We start from the raw sequence: 16,340 nt of genomic DNA, 5'->3' as shown, positions 1-16,340 counted from the left end.
AGCCTTTTGAGTAGGTGGGAATGCATTAGGTTTCTAATATATATGAACTATCCAGGGCACAGTCTCTTAGCATCGACGATTGCAATATTTTTATATTAAATGATACAGAGAGACCCGAGAAGCTGAGTTTGTGGTGATTTAGTAAAGATGTTCAGCATCATGAAGGATTGTGATAGAGTCAGTGCACTGACAGATATAGTTTCCCTTAAAAGGGGATCCTAATTTCATATTAACCTAATGGAAACTATGTTCATTCCACAGACTGAGTAGAATGTGCTTATATTCTTTGGAGAATCAAATGAGAAGTGATATTATTGAACTGTATAACATCCTTAGAGGTCTTTGTAGAGTAGATGCTGAGAGTCAGCTTTCATCCTGATTGGAAAATCCAGAACTTGGGATGGAGTCATACAACACAGAAACTCATCAATGATGACCACTTTTCCAAAATTTAATTAGTTCCATTTTCCTGTATTTGGCCCATATCCCTCTGAATCTTTCCTATCCATGCACCAGTCCAAATGCCTTTTAAATGTTGTAATTGTACCCACCTCTACCAATTCCTCTGGCAGCTCATTTCATACAAGCCACCACCCTGTGCGAATAGCTTGCCCCACTTTCTCCTCCCACCTTAAACTTATGCCCTCTAGTTTTGGACAACCCAACCCTGGCAAAAAAACCTTGACTATTCACCTTAGCTTTGGCCCTCATAATTTATAAAACTCTATAAGGTCATCTCCAGTGCTCCAGGGGAAAGAAAAGTCCTAGCTTATCCAGCCTCTCCCATAACTCAAACTCTCCAGTCTTGGAAATGTCATTGTAAATAGTTTTTTCACCCTTTCCAGTTTAATAACATCCTTCTTGTTGCAGGATGACCAGAATTGTACACAGAACTCTAAATGTGGCCTCACCAATGTCTTGATCAGCCTTAACATGATGTCCCAACTCCATGCTGTTAACTAAAAAAGACAAGCGTGCCAAATGTTGTCTTCACCACCCTGTCTACCTGTAACACAATGTTCAAGGATGGTAGTCTCAGGTTAGGTGCTGGCTGTTTAAGATAGAGATGAGATATTTCCTTACTCAAAGTGCTGTGAATCTTTGGAATTCTCTGCCTCAGAGGTCTGAGGATACTCAGTTGTTAATTCAAGACATAGATCCATTGATGTTTGGACATGAAGTGAATCGGAATGTATGATTTTAGGATGGGAAAGTTGGATGGTTTTAGAAGTTCACTCATGACCCTACTGAACAGTGTAGCAGACTCAACAACCTATATGACCTACAGCTATATTTTTGTTTTTAATTGATACCAGATTTAGTATTGCATTTTACATTGTCTTAATGATCTTGCAAACATCTTACCCTATGCCAACAATTAATATTATTATTAATGAATCCCTCAGGCACCTCATGGAAGTCTCTTACCTCATGCCTCAGCTTGAATATTTGGATGGGGTGAGTATGTGAATGTGCTTTTTCTAGATCAGCTGAAAGCCTGGAGTCAACTGAACTTGGATTATAATTTTTTTTTCCAGTTTTCTCCCCTGCTCCCTTTTCTGGAAATTCTCAGACATGATTTGGACAAACATATGTAAAGCTGAGCTAAACTTTATTCCAGTAGCATCTCCAAAGCGTTGTGTACTTAGACTGCCATAGCTCTAAATAACCAGGTTCGCATAATCAGGCTCAGAAGCCTAGTTTCAGTTCTTTGCTTACAAACTATGTTAAGTCTCTGTTTCAGGTCCTAATCTATTGAATTTAGCTGATTTTAGGCATTGCTGTTGGCTGAAATTCCTCCAGAATAGGCAGGGAAGAGAATTGGTCACCATCTTGTTTCTAATTTCAAAGAAATTCCATAAATGGTTCACGTGGGATGAAGACCTATTTGGCATGGCTATGATGCTTTTTCAGGTTGAATAACACTGACCATCAACGTGGCCTTTTCAAAGGGACATGGTGGGATCTGTTAATGTGTAACTCTACAAAATGTCAGGAGAGGCAAGAAGCAAAACAAAATTATTTAAAATATCACTCAATACAGAATATCCCAAATCACACAGTGGAATGAGGAAATTATTTAAAGTACTGGTCTTAGTTACACTACTCCAAAAAAACACATGGGTTTTTTAAGATGCCGCTTACTATGTAGTACAGTAAAGGTGCCAGACACAGGATTGAATCCAAATGTGATTTCAGCATTCGGTATTCATTTCCTTCAATCCCACATTGTGCTTATTTACAGTGAATGTCCGTCTATGCAGCTAAAATTAGTAAAGTTAAAAAAAATGACACAACACCGAGTTATAGTCCAACAGCTTTATTTAGAAGTATAAGCTGTCGGAGCGCAGCTTCTTTGTCAGGTATCTACTGCACCGAGTCATAGAGTCACAGAGGTGTACAGCATGGAAACAGACCCTTCGGTCCAACTCACCCATGCCAACCAGATATCCTAACCCAATCTAGTCCCATCTGCCAGCACCTGGTCCATATCCCATATCCCTCCAAACCCTTCCTTTCATATACCTATCCAAATGCCTCTTAAATGTTGCAATTCTACTAGCCTCCACCACTTTTATGCATTTCAAGACATCCAGCACTTCCTCGTCTATAATTTGGACATTTTTCAAGATGTCACCATCTATTTCCCTACATTATGTATCTTCCATGTTCTTTTCCACAGTAAATACTGATGCAAAATACTCGTTTAGTACCTCCCCCATCTCCTGTGGCTCCACACACAGGCTGCCTTGCTGATCTTTGAGGGCCCTATTCTCTCCTTAGTTCTCCTTTGGCCTTAATGCATTTGTAAAAGCCCTTTGGATTCTCCATAACTCTATTTGCCAAAGCTATCTCATGTCCCCTTTTTGCCCTCCTGATTTCCCTCTTAAATATGCTCCTACTGCCTTTATACTCTTCTAAGGATTCACTCGATCTATCCTGTCTATACCTGACAGATGCTTCCTTCTTTTTCTTAAACAAACTCTCAATTTCTCTTGTCATCCAGCATTACATACACCTACCAGCCTTTTCTTTCACCCTAACACGATTATACTGTCTCTGGACTCTTGTTACCTTATTTCTGAAGGCTTCCCATTTTCCAGTTGTCCTTTTACCTGCAAACATCTGCCCCCAATCAGCTTATGGAAGTTCTTGCCTAATACTGTCAAAATTGACCTTTCTCCAATTTAGAACTTCAGCTTTTAGATCTGGTCTATCTTTTTCCATCACTATTTTAAAATAGAGGTATGATCGCTGGTCCCAAAGTGCTCCCCCAGTCACCTGCCCTGCCATATGTTCCAACAGTAGGCCAAGTTTTGCACCTTCTCTAGTAGGTGCAACCACCTACTGAACAACACTTCAACAGCTTGTTATTCCAAATAAACCTGTTGGACTATAACCTGATATTGTAGGATTTTTAATTTTGTCCAATCCAGTCCAACACCAGCACCTCCATATCATAAATTAATAAACTATTGTTACAAATGTCATGATCTTAGCAGCTTCCAGATTCCTTTGAACCATTTAAATAGGTGATCCATTGACAATCTGTAGAATTTGGTTAAAAAGCTGGTGTAAATCTAATAAAATGCAGTACACTGGTAATTGGTAATTTTCTCGAATCAGCATAGAATCATAGAATCCCTTCAGTGTGAAAACAGGCCATTTGGCCCAACAAGTCCACACCGACCCTTCAAAGAGTAAACCACCCAGACCCATTCTCCTACCCTATTACTCCACATTTCCCCTGACTAATGCACCTAACCCCCATATTCCTGAACACTATGGGCAATTTCACATGACTAATTCACCTTACCTGCACATCTTTGGACCGTGGAAGGAAACTGGAGCACAGGAGGAAACCGACACAGACACGTGGAGAATATTCAAACTCCACACAGACAGTCACCCGAGACCGGAATCGAACCTGGGTCCCTGGCACTGTGAGGCAGCAATGCTAACCACGAAGCCGCATATTTACGCAATTTGCAATGCAACACAGTCTAATTATATGAAGCTAATCCAATACGGTAGCAGAGAATCCTATTTTAGATATAATTTAAGGGAATGTTGCCACTTAAAATAGCGTGTTTGGGATAAAAATTCTTAGCATCCATTAGAAAGGTTCAAACTCATGATAGATTTCTACAAGGCTGACAAAGGAGAGTAAAAAAGCGACAGAGAAAATAAAAACTTGAGTAAGAGCACTACACACACTTGGGAAGAAGATTACATGGGGCTTTCCTTTTTGCTTCTCTCTTCTTTCTTCTGCTTCAGGAGTGGAGTGACTCAGTTACCAAAATCACTTTGTGCTATATAAAGTGACCACTCTCACGTGGAAGCTGTTCATCAGAAGGGTTGTCTCCTGAGCTATTGCAGATAACTGTCCAGCATACTTGTAATAAGTCTGATGGTGTGCAAGTCAAGAAGTGAATGAACCTTGCAGTCACTGGCAGTGTTCAGTCTGTGGTTTGGCTCCAGACCGTCTTGCAGTACTCTGCAATTGCTTCCCTGATGACTTGAAGCATAGATATACATTGTGTCTCAGATAACTTCAAGTAAATTCACTGGCCTCGTATGGTGTAACTCAGCTTCCTGGATCCCATTTATTCTTTTTTCTCCTACTCTTCTTCCTCCAAGTATCACAAATATAGAGAGATTTCAATTAGATTAGTCATTCAAAATTGGTTTGTGCCAGAACACAAACCCAGTGAGGCCAAAACACTGTAGCAGCAATAGCTCCATCATACTATTTCTTGCAATATTAATTTCTAGTTTCATTGAGATGACAGAAAGTATTTTGTGTTAGAGACTTGGTGAACACTTAATCTTTGTTGCTCTGTTGTAGGTTCCTCTTAACCCATCGAATAGTGAGAATCAGAATTCTCAAGTTATTCAGAAAACAGGACTGGCTAGTGGTAAGTTACTCTGTAGGAATTGCTCAAACCCACATGAACCTTTGACTTTTGATATATAATTACGCTTGGTTTGTTATTTAGCCTCCAAAAGATATATGGGCACCTGCATCATCTTCAGTGTGAAAATTCACCTGGAGAGATTGCTTCTCCAGGTCACTAGTCCTTCATTTGGTGACACGCAGAGCTGTTGTTCTGTGCAGATCTTCGATTATCCATATTCTGTTTTGTTGCACTTGAAACAAAAAAAAAATTGGGTTTTCTTAATGCATTGATTTTCTTCATCACGGCCTTCTTGGCCTTTGAGCAAATCAGTTATGGTGGCATTTGAATGTTACATTAACTCTTTTAGACTTTACTTCTGTAAATTCGGTGCCATATAATGCATTCCTCCTGTATTAGGATGAAGCTGATTCAGATGTCAGGTAACCTTTGTTCAATTTCAGGAAGTTCCAGGTTCAATATGTTGATTGCGAGTGCGCCATGTATCAGAGGAAAATATTGGCATTTGCGTAGTTTGTCTTTCAATAAAGCCATGACTACCGATGATGTTTTAAATAAAAATCCTCCCCAAAAAGCTTGTTATTATTGTACATGACAGTTAAGGGGTTGTCCTGGCTTCAGAAGTTGAGCTAAAGTGTCATCTTGTGTTTGGATTCTGTCGGAAGCTATTTCTTCCATCAAGAAGCCAGGGTGTGTGACCAAAATCCCTCTCCGAAGGTGCCCTGGCTGACTGGAATTCCATCTTTGTTTGGTTCGGAGAGGAGGGGATGTTGAATGTTGGAGGTTCTCTGGCACACAAACCATATCTGCCCAGTACAAAACTGACCATCCATTTTGATGGGCACATGTTGGTAATGCCATATAACAAAATGGATGGTCAGTTTTAAAATCCAACTTGTCCCCACAAGAACTATTCAGTGATCACTCCTATCAATAATGTTGGAAAGGTTGTAGTTACCAGGCACGGTTTTGGAAATGAGCAGACTTGTACTGGGTAGATATGGTTTGTGTGCCAGAGAACCTCCAACATTCAACATCCCCTCCTCTCCGAACCAAACAAAGATGGAATTCCAGTCAGCCAGGGCACCTTCGGAGAGGGATTTTGGTCACACACCCTGGCTTCTTGATGGAAGAAATAGCTTCCGACAGAATCCAAACACAAGATGACACTTTAGCTCAACTTCTGAAGCCAGGACAACCCTTTAACTGTCACGTACAATAATAACAAGCCTTTGGGGAAGGCTTTTTATTTAAGACATCATTGGTGTTTCAGTTAGTTTTAGTTGGTGGAGCTCAGTGGATGGTCCATCTTGGCTTCCTCCTGAGTTCGAGTAAAAAGTGAGGTCTGCAGATGCTGGAGATCAGAGCTGAAAATGTGTTGCTGGTTAAAGCACAGCAGGTCAGGATTCCTGATGAAGGGCTTTTGCCCGAAACGTCGAAGTTCCTGTTCCTTGGATGCTTCCTCCTGAGTTCCCCAGCATTACAGAGCATATTCAATTCACTCCATGTGGTATCAAGAAATGGCTGAAGGCACTGGATACAGGAAAGGCAATGGGGCCACAACATTCTGGCTGTATTGCTGAAGACTTGTGCTTTGGAATCAGCCACGCTCCTAGACAAACTGCTCCAGTTCAACTGGAAGATGCCATCTAACTGACAATGTGGAAAATAGCCCAAGAAAGGGAGACAATTTTAATCTGCCAGTTATCACCTCAGCAGTCTACTTTCAATTCCCTGCAAAACAATGGATGATGCTGTCGACAGTACCATGAAGCAGTGCTTACCCACCAATAAACTGTTCACTGATGTTCAATTTGGGGTTCTGTCCAGATAACTGGGCTCTGGACCTCATTAAAGCCTCATTCTAGACATGAACAAAAGTGCAGAATCCCAGAGGTGAGGTAAGAATGATTGCCGTTGACTTCAGTCAGCATTTAACCAGATGAGGCTTGAGGAAGCCCCAGTAAAAATTATTGGTAAACCAGGGGCTGGAAGCATAACACACATAAAGGAAAATGATTGTGAATATTGAAGACAAATCATTTCTGCTTCAGCAGTACTTCAGGATAGTGACAGGAATCAGTTGCTTCATTATAACTTTCCGTCTGTCATAAAAGTGGGGATGTTTATTGATAATTGCAGTGTTCAGATGTATTTGCAATTCCTCAGTTATTGAAGCCAGGCTGCTTCAAGACCTGCACAACATTCAATGCTTGGATTGATAAGTGGCAAGTAACACTTCTGCTTCACAAGTGACCTTCTCTGAACAAAAGGCATCTAGCCATCTTCCCTTACTATTTGATGACAGTACCATAATCAAATCCCTCACCATCGACATCCTGAGGTGAGCATTGACCAGAAGCTTAATTGAACTGGCTATATAAATTGTTTCAAGAGCAGGTCAGAGGTGCAACAGGAATATAATCATCAGAGTCTCAGGCACTGAGTTAATGAGTCGCTTATTAGATATAAACAGAATAAAACAATATGCTGTACACAAAGAAATTTGGTTAGTTTTGTTTTGGATAAGGGCACATAATATTACACTCATTGAAGATATAGAATAGACTTCAAGCTGAATGAAAAATGCAGAAACAAGTTCGTTGACAGAAAATCTTTCTGTCCCCTAAGATCAAGCCCCCTCAACTAGATTTTACCCTGACAGAAAGCTGACTGACAGAGGTATCTGTCCTGAGATCAACCACTCATACTTGTAGGAAACTGGGATTTAAACCCAACTTGCGATGGGGTATTCCTCCAAGTGTCTACAGGATAAATGTTGTACTTGAGAAAATGGTTTTCAGAGCTTTCTTTGCCATTTTGTCTCCAAATCTGTGTTTACCACACTGCACCCCTTAATTAAAAGTTTTTTTTATAATTAATTCATAATCTGAAGCTGTTCAAGTGTGTACCTTGCCTTAAACATTAAGACAATGGAGTGTTTTGGAATGTTTACCTTATCTCAAAAGGAACGGGCATCCATTCATGAGCCTGTAACTGTAAGACTCAAGGACGGTCTCTGATAAGATTCTGGATGTATCTTGTTGCTGATGTTCTCACAACCTTTTCACAACCCTTTTAAAATGCAGATAATTAGTATAAGGATATTGGTAGAAATAATACGAAACCTCATTGTTATTAACCACTGATTCCAAATTACTTACTTTACAACTATAACATTTTTAGCTCCCACTTTTGTTGCAATCTACTTTGGTTATGTCTACTTTCATTCTGGCTTTGTGTTGTGTAAGTTAATGTATTAGAGTGTGACATCACAAAATGGCTTCATTTAAAGATAACGTGTTTAGTACAAAATCACCTTGGCCTTGTCAGATGAGCAGTATACATGTATTGTAAAAAGATTGATAAGTGCCCATGATAAGCAAAATAAAGCTATCAAACTTAAAAATGTGAAACCTAAGTCTACTTACATCTGAAAATGCCATCATCTGCATGCTCTCCAGGTTACACACCTTCCTGACTTGGAGTTTTATCACTGTTGCTGGGGCCAGATCCCGAACTCCATCCTGTGATGTAACTGTGCCTCATGGACATGTTCACGTAGGTGGCTCATGGTCAGTCAGGGATGGGCAGTACTGTGGTGACTTCTGCATTGCTATCATACAGCCGGTTTCTGCTTTATCAAAATGGTGGTACTGTCAGGAAGATATCAACTTTGGATAAAAGGAGGCAGCCAAAGGTAGAACCTCCGAAATAGATACAACTGGAATCAGCAAGCCTATTTCTAGAGTTTCCATCACAGGATCTCTCTCTTCAACTGTTCCACCCCGAGCTCCCACTATTGGCCATCCTGCAGTTTTATTTTGTGAAGCAGCACCTTTCTCAAACTGATAGTGAAGGGAAGAGATATTCCATCACCTGCTGAGGTGAACCTTTGTTAGTCAAATGGCAGTTTGCTGTCCATCTCCAAAACCTTTAGAAATAATAAATGAAAGTGTTTAAAAAGTGTCCCTATGATTATTTCAGCAATGTTGCTGGGCTTAATCTTTAATAACTGTAAACTCTAGACAATCCTGACGTGTGTCAACCATACATCTCTGCTTAAGTGTGCACATCAGTCACACAATCCATCACACCAGTGACCTTAAAGGCGTTTTTCATCAACAATCAGGCTGCCAATAACCTTTGCTGCCTCAGTGAAATTCCATGGCCCAAATATATAATGAAGCATAATTGTCCTTTACATGGCATTAATAAATAAAATCCCCTCTATATTTGTTCTGTATTAGTTCACACATTTTTCTTCTACTTGCCTTGCTTTGTTGTTTTCTGATTCTTTGCTAACAATAAACAAATACCTACAGCTTCCCTTGAGAATACGCAAAAGATTGTGACCTGTTTGATGGATTTTGAGTCCCAAATGGAAGATCTGCAACAATCACTAGCTGAAAGGTAAGAACTGCTTTTAAAAATAAGACAATAACTTTGAAATGTAATGTGTTATTTTGGACCTTTTGTCCTCCTCGTGGACTTGGCAGCAAATTAAGAAAGGTCTTGCGTGGAATCTTTATTTATCTCGGTGAACCTCATTTAGGAAGTTGGATGAGGAGATCTTTCTCCTGTATATCTTCTGAAAGCAAGAATTATTATCTGACAGTGATCGAATGATCATAAGATGAATTAGGCTCCATCATAAGAAATGTTATTAATTAGCTATGACATTTTCTTGGCTTTCCCCCCCAATAGTTCTTAGGATTTAGCATTGTCAAAGAGTCACAGAGTCTGAGAGATGTACAGCATGGAAATAGACCCTTTGATCCAACTCGTCCATGCCCACCAGGTATCCCAACCTAATCTAGTCCCACTTGCCCACATCCCTCTAAACTCTTCCTATTCACATAACCATCCAGATGCCTTTTAAATGTTGTACCAGCCTCCACCACTTCCTCTGGCAGCTCATTCCATACACGCACCACCCTCTGTGTGAAAACGTTGACCCATAGGTCTCTTTTATATCTCTTCCCTCTCACCCTAAACCTATGCCCTCTAGTACTGGACTCTCCCATCCCAGGGAAAAGACTTTGTCAATTTATCCTATCCATGCCGTTCATGATTTTATAAACATCTATAAGGTCACCCCTCAGCTTCCGATGTTCCAGAGAAAACAGCCCCAGCCTATTCAGCCTCTCCCTATAGCTCAAATCCTCCAACCCTGGCAACATCCTTGGAAACCTTTTCTGAACCATTTCAAGTTTCACAACATCCTTCCGATAGGAAGGAGACCAGAATTGCACACAATAATCCAAAAGGCCGAACCAACGTCTTGTACAATTGCAGCATGACCTCCCAACTCCTGTACTCTCCTATATACCTGCAAGTCTATTTTCAAGGTGCTTGAACCTGCACTCCAAGGTCTCTTTGTTCAGCAACACTTTACTAATACCATTAAGTGTGTAAGTCCTGGTAAGATTTGCTTTCCCAAAACATGACACCTCGTATTTATCTAAATTAAACTCCATCTGTCACTCCTCAGCCCACTGGATCATCTGATCAAGATCCTGTTGTAATCTGAGGCAACCTTCTTCACTGACCACTACACCTCCAATTTTGGTGTCATCTGCAAACTTCCTAACTATACCTCTTATGCTCATATCCAAATCATTTATATAAATGATGAAAAGTAGTGGACCTAGTACTGATCCTTGTGGCACTCCACTGGTCACAGGCTGCAGTCTGAAAAACAACCCTCCACCACTACCCTCTGTCTTCTATCTTTGAGCCAGTTCTGTATCCAAATGGCTAGTTCTCCCTGTATTCCGTGAGATCTAATCTTGCCAACTAGTCTCCCACGGGGAACCTTGTCGAACGCCTTATAGATTACGTCCACCACTCTGCCCTCATCAATCTCTTTGTTACTTCTTCAAAAAACTCAATAAAATTTGTGAGGCATATTTCCCAAGTACAAAGCCAAGTTGACCATCCCTAATCAGTCCTTGCCTTTCCAAGTACATGTAAATCCTGTACCCCTGAGGATCGCCTCCAAACTTGCCCACCACCAATGTCAGGTTCACTGGTCTATTAGTTCCCTGGCTTGTCCTTACTACCTTTCTTAAATAGTGGCACCATATTAGCCAACCTCCAGTCTTCCGGCACCTTACCTTTGACTATCGATGATATAAATATCTGAGGGTAGGAATAGGAGGATAAAGCAGGTGAATGTGTGGCTGAGGAGCTGGTGTATGGGCAAAGGATTCGCATTTTTGGATCATTGGGATCTCTTCTAGGGTAGAAGTGACCTGTACAAGAAGGAGACTAATATACTGGCAGGGAGATTTGCTAGAGCTGCTCAGGAGGTTTTAAACTAATAAGGTGAAGGGTTGCGACCCAGGGAGATAGTGAGGAAAGCCATCAGTGGATCATGCATCCTCTTAGATTAAGAATGCACAATTCACTACCCGCACACAGTTACATAATCATGTAAGGATTATAACATTGAACTTAGAGCATTGAGTGAACTATTGTATGCATTTTCTGTCTTTACAGAAAGTGAAATTCGCTTTTGAAATATTCAAGAAACTAAGTTGATTACCAAACATACATGGAGGCCTGTTGAAGTTGTACAGCAGATTGGTGAGGCCTGTTCTGGTATACTGTGTGCACTTCTGGTCGCCCTGTTTTAGGAAGGATATTATTAAATTGGAGAAGGTTCAGAAGAGATTTACTAATATGTTGCTAGGAATGTAGGGTTTGGGTATAAGGAGAGGCTGGAACATTGAAGGTTGAGGGTAACCTTATGAAGGTTTATAAATTCTTGGGGGCATAGATAAGGTGAATGGCAGGTGTCTTTTCCCTAAGTTGGAGGATTTCAAGACTCGGGTGCATATTCTTAAGGTGAGAGGAGAAAAATTTAAAAAGGACATGAGGGGCAACTTTTTATATAGTGAGTGGTTCGTGTGTGGAATGAACTTCCAGAGAAAGTGGTGATATCGGGTATAGTTACAATGTTTGAAAGACATTTGGATAAGTACATGAATAGGAAATGTTTGGAGGGATGTGGGCCAAACCACAGGCAGGTGGAACTAGCTTATTTTGGGCTTATAGTCAGCATGGACTGGTTGGACCAAAGGATCTGTTTCCGTGTTGTATGACTCTGGATGTTGATGAATCATTCTGATTTTTTAATTTATGTGCCTCATTTTATGACAAATAAGAGGTTAACTTTACAGATTCTCTTGGCATAAGGTGACTTTGATAACACACTTATCGAAACAGAACTTTGCTTTACTTCTTGCTGTTAATATTAAAGGTATTACTTTATTATTACATTATTCTGATACAAATGTTGGTCACAACTTAGACCATTATCTTGAATATTACAGTATGTTTGAATTAAAATTAATTCAGTACATGAGGGGGCTGTTCAGCCCAAAAAGCCTCTTTGAAGTTTATGCAATTTGTTTTAGTCCCTTACTAATTTTTCATATTCATCAAAATTTCCATTTGAATATATATATATATAGGTGGCACGGTGGCTCAGTGGTTAACACTGCTGCCTCACAGCACTAGGATCCCAGGTTTGATTCCAGTCTCGGACAACTATGTGGAGTTTTCATGTTCCCCCTGTGTTTGTGTGGGTTTACTCCGATTGCTCCAGTTTCCTCCCACAACCCAAAGATGTGCAGGTTAGGTGAATTGACCATGCTAAATTGCCCATAGTGTTCAGGGATGTGTAGGTTAGGTGTATTAGTAGGGGTAAATGTAGAGTAATAGGGTGGGAAATGGATCTGTATGGGTGTGGACTTGTTGGGCCTAATGGCCTGTTTCCACATTGTAGGTATTCTATTCTATTCAATGAATATTACTATTTCTTCTGCTTTCATCACTCTTTCATGCAGTGTATTCTAAATCATTAACTTACTACTTAATAAAAATCTCCAAATTGTTGTTCTTGCCAGTCATCATAAATCTTTGTCCTGTGGTTTCTGACCATCTTACCAGAGGAAACAACTTCTCCTTATTTACTCTAAATTGATTGATCATTTTAATTATCTGTTAATTTTCCCTGGAAGTAGAACAATCCTAGTTTCTCTGGTCTATTCACATAATTGAAGTCCTTCATCTTTGGTACCATTCTAGTAATTCTCCTCTGCCGTCTCTAAGATACCTTCACTAAGGTTTGGTAAGGTTTCGGAGATATTAGAATTGCTTACAGTGCTACACTTCAGGCCAAACAGATATAAAGAAGTAAGGCTTGAGCCAAGCCTTAGTCAAGAGTAGACAGAAATACTACCAGAGTTAAAAGGCTAACATCTTGCAACCACAATGAACTGGAAAGGATTCCGCTATTCATGCTTGGATCACTGTAGCTATTAGAGTAGCACAATTACTGAGAGCTAATTGGGAAGAATAATGTCTCCCAGTAACAGATTTGCTTCTTCAAATCCCATTAATGAGTCAGAAAGCTTGACCGGTCACTAAGATACTCCCTGAATCCTGCAGGCATGTCTGCTTTCAGATGTTGGATTTGCCAAATCTGCCATGGAAGATTAACTTAGTTCCAACCTTCCATTGACGGATGCTTCATCTTATACTACATAGGACACAGAGGTAATGTGCTCCAAATTCACTTAGCTCACACATATTAAATACAATCCTTACTTCTATCTAAAGGTAGAATCATCCCAAGCCTTAGTTTGAATGCAGCGCTTGTAATGTGCAGGACACAGAACTTTGAGCATCAAACAGTACTTTGCGTATGGAGAGAAGTGAGTCTAGTCTGGAAATGAACTAGTATTAAAACTCATTGGATCCAGGCTCACTGTTCAAACAACCTGTTTTTGCTTTTTTGATATCTTTATGCATCTGTAAATGAGCATTCAAGATTAAAGGTGGTCATATAGAACAAATGTTAATCAAAAGTAATAGGTAAGAATCTACAAGTCATCAACTAGCTTTAATTGTACAAATCTGTGATTTGAGACTGAAGGAACACGGACAACTGTAATAAAGGAGTATTGCAACTGGAAAAGCTCAGTAAATGGTTACCAATAGAACATAGAAACATACAGCACAGTACAGGCCCTTCGGCCCTCGATGTTGTGCTGATCCAAGCCCACCTAACCTACACTAGCCCACTATCCTCCATATGCTTATCCAATGCCCGTTTAAATGCCCATAAAGAGGGAGAGTCCACCACTGTTACTGGCAGGGCATTCCATGAACTCACGACTCGCTGAGTAAAGAATCTACCCCTAACATCAGTCCTATACTTACCACCCTTTAATTTAAAGCTATAATGTTGAACACCTGAGTGTTACTTAATCAATTGACTTATAGAAATTTTTGGTTACATATAAATAGAATGAATAATACTCATCACTTTCTGTGGTGGATGTTCTAGCAACTGCTTTTTTGTTTTTCAAACTCATCTTGCTTTCATCCTCCACTTACTCCCATGTTCATTTTTCAATAAAGGCAAACAGTAAGGTAACTATGGTGACTTGTGACCCTGTCACTTTTTCATATTTGAAGTAGTCAATCCAGGAAAGGATAGCCAGACTGTTTCATTTAATGGATGAGAGCACTGATCAGGAATGAAAATGTATATTCCACAAATATAATACAGAGCAAAAGATGCCCAATCAGTATTCAATGGCAACAGGTGACAAGCTCCAAGCTGTCAGAAAAGTCAGCAGGCAAGATGGAGAAAAGGTTCAGTGTACTTGGCTGCGAAACTACCCATATTTTTAGTATCTGCTTAAATGCTTCATTCTGAAATGCTTTCTAAACTACCTAGAAACAATAATACTGCAAACTTACATTTTAGGAAACTGGTTTGCAATCGTATGACAAATGGCACTGTGATAGTTCTGTGTTTATTGTGTTATGTTCTCTTGATTCAGGTTTAGTCAGGTGAAGAATCTGATGGAATCCTTACCTAAAAAATTACCATTCAAACCTTCACGTGAGTTACTATTTAGGTTTTACATATGAACATATGAAAGAATCTACCTTTTGTCCCTAAAAATATTAAAAAGACCATATCTTCACTGTCTTCTAGGGGGGAGAGTTCCAAAGACTCATGACTCTTTATAACAAAATTCTCACTATCTTTTTGTTAAATGAGCCATCCCTTTTTTAAAATATGATCTTTAGTTACAGATTTCACCCAAATTTATAAATTCTTTCCACCTCCATTCTTCATGGGCAATAGGGTGAGGGCAGTAACAAATTAAAAATACTATACATGAATGCACAAAGCATTAGAAATAAGATGGATGAGCTTGAGGCTCTTTTGGAAATTGACAGATGCGATATTGTGGGGATAACTGAGACGTGGCTTCAAGTGGACAGGGCCTGGGAAATGAATATTCAAGGCTACACGTGCTATCGTAAGGACAGACTGACGGGCAGAGGGGGTGGGTTGGCCATGTTGGTAAGGGATGATATTCAGTCCCTTGCGCGGGGGGAATCTCGAATCAGGGGATGTAGAGTCAGTGTGGATAGAGCTAAGAAATACTAAGGGTAAAAAGACCCTCTTGGGAGTTATCTACAAGTCCCCAAACAGTAGGCTGTATGTCAGATGTAAGTTAAATCAGGAGCTGAAATTGGCCTGTCGCAAAGATTTTACTACAGTTGTTAAGGGGGATTTCAACATGCAGGTAGACTGGGAGAATCAGGATGGTATTGGACCTCAAGAAAGAGACTTTGTGGAGTGCTTCAGAGATGGATTCTTAGAACAGCTAGTTCTGGAGCCGACCAGAGAGAAGGCAATTCTGGATCTGGTATTGTGCAACGAACCAGAATTGATCAGGGACCTCGTAGTGAAGGAGCCATTAGGAGCTAGTGACCATAATACAATGAGCTTCAATCTGCAATTTGAGAGGGAGCGGGTACAATCGGAAGTGACAATATTTCTGTTGAATAAAGGGAACTATGGAGCTATGAGGGAGGAGCTGGCCCAAGTTCAATGGTGCAATACCTTAGCAGGGATGACAGTGGAGGAACAATGGCGGATATTTCTGTGTATAATGCAGAATTTGCAGGATCAGTTCATTCCAAAAAGGAAGAAAGATCCTAGGAGGAGGCATGGGTGGCTGTGGCTGACGAGGGGAGTTAAGAAACATATAAAGTTAAAAGAGAAAAAGTATAACACAGTAAAGATAAGTGGGAAAATGGAGGACTGGGAAGCTTTTAAAGAATAACAGAGGATTACTAAGAAGGAAATGCGCAGAGAAAAAATGAGGTATGAAGGTAAACTGGCCAATAATATAAAGGAGGATAGTAAAAGTTTTTTTAGGTATATGAAAGGCAAAAAAATGGTTAAGACTAAAATTGGGCCCTTGAAGACAGAAACAGGGGAATATATTACAGGGATCAAAGAAATGGCAGAAGAATTGAATTGGTACTTCAGATCTGTGTTCACTGGGAAAGACACAAGCAATCTCCATGAGGTAACAG

The 16,340-nt window shown here is 40.1% G+C and overlaps 1 protein-coding gene across 1 annotated transcript in view; it reads left to right on the top strand.

Annotated features, from left to right (window-relative positions):
- Positions 1–16,340, top strand: part of LOC132827995 (protein phosphatase 1 regulatory subunit 7-like) — a 57,671-nt gene that overhangs the window by 28,238 nt on the left and 13,093 nt on the right. Inside the window, exons 10-13 of the mRNA XM_060844848.1 lie at positions 1,407–1,458; positions 4,850–4,919; positions 9,245–9,332; positions 14,783–14,844. Of these exons, the coding sequence (XP_060700831.1) occupies positions 1,407–1,458; positions 4,850–4,919; positions 9,245–9,332; positions 14,783–14,844 (272 nt within the window). The remainder of the gene's footprint in view (positions 1–1,406; positions 1,459–4,849; positions 4,920–9,244; positions 9,333–14,782; positions 14,845–16,340) is intronic.

The sequence above is a fragment of the Hemiscyllium ocellatum genome, chromosome 25 (assembly GCF_020745735.1).
Source record: "Hemiscyllium ocellatum isolate sHemOce1 chromosome 25, sHemOce1.pat.X.cur, whole genome shotgun sequence".
In the NCBI taxonomy this organism is placed as follows: Eukaryota; Metazoa; Chordata; class Chondrichthyes; order Orectolobiformes; family Hemiscylliidae; genus Hemiscyllium; species Hemiscyllium ocellatum.
This window is presented reverse-complemented; position numbering and strand designations above follow the sequence as displayed.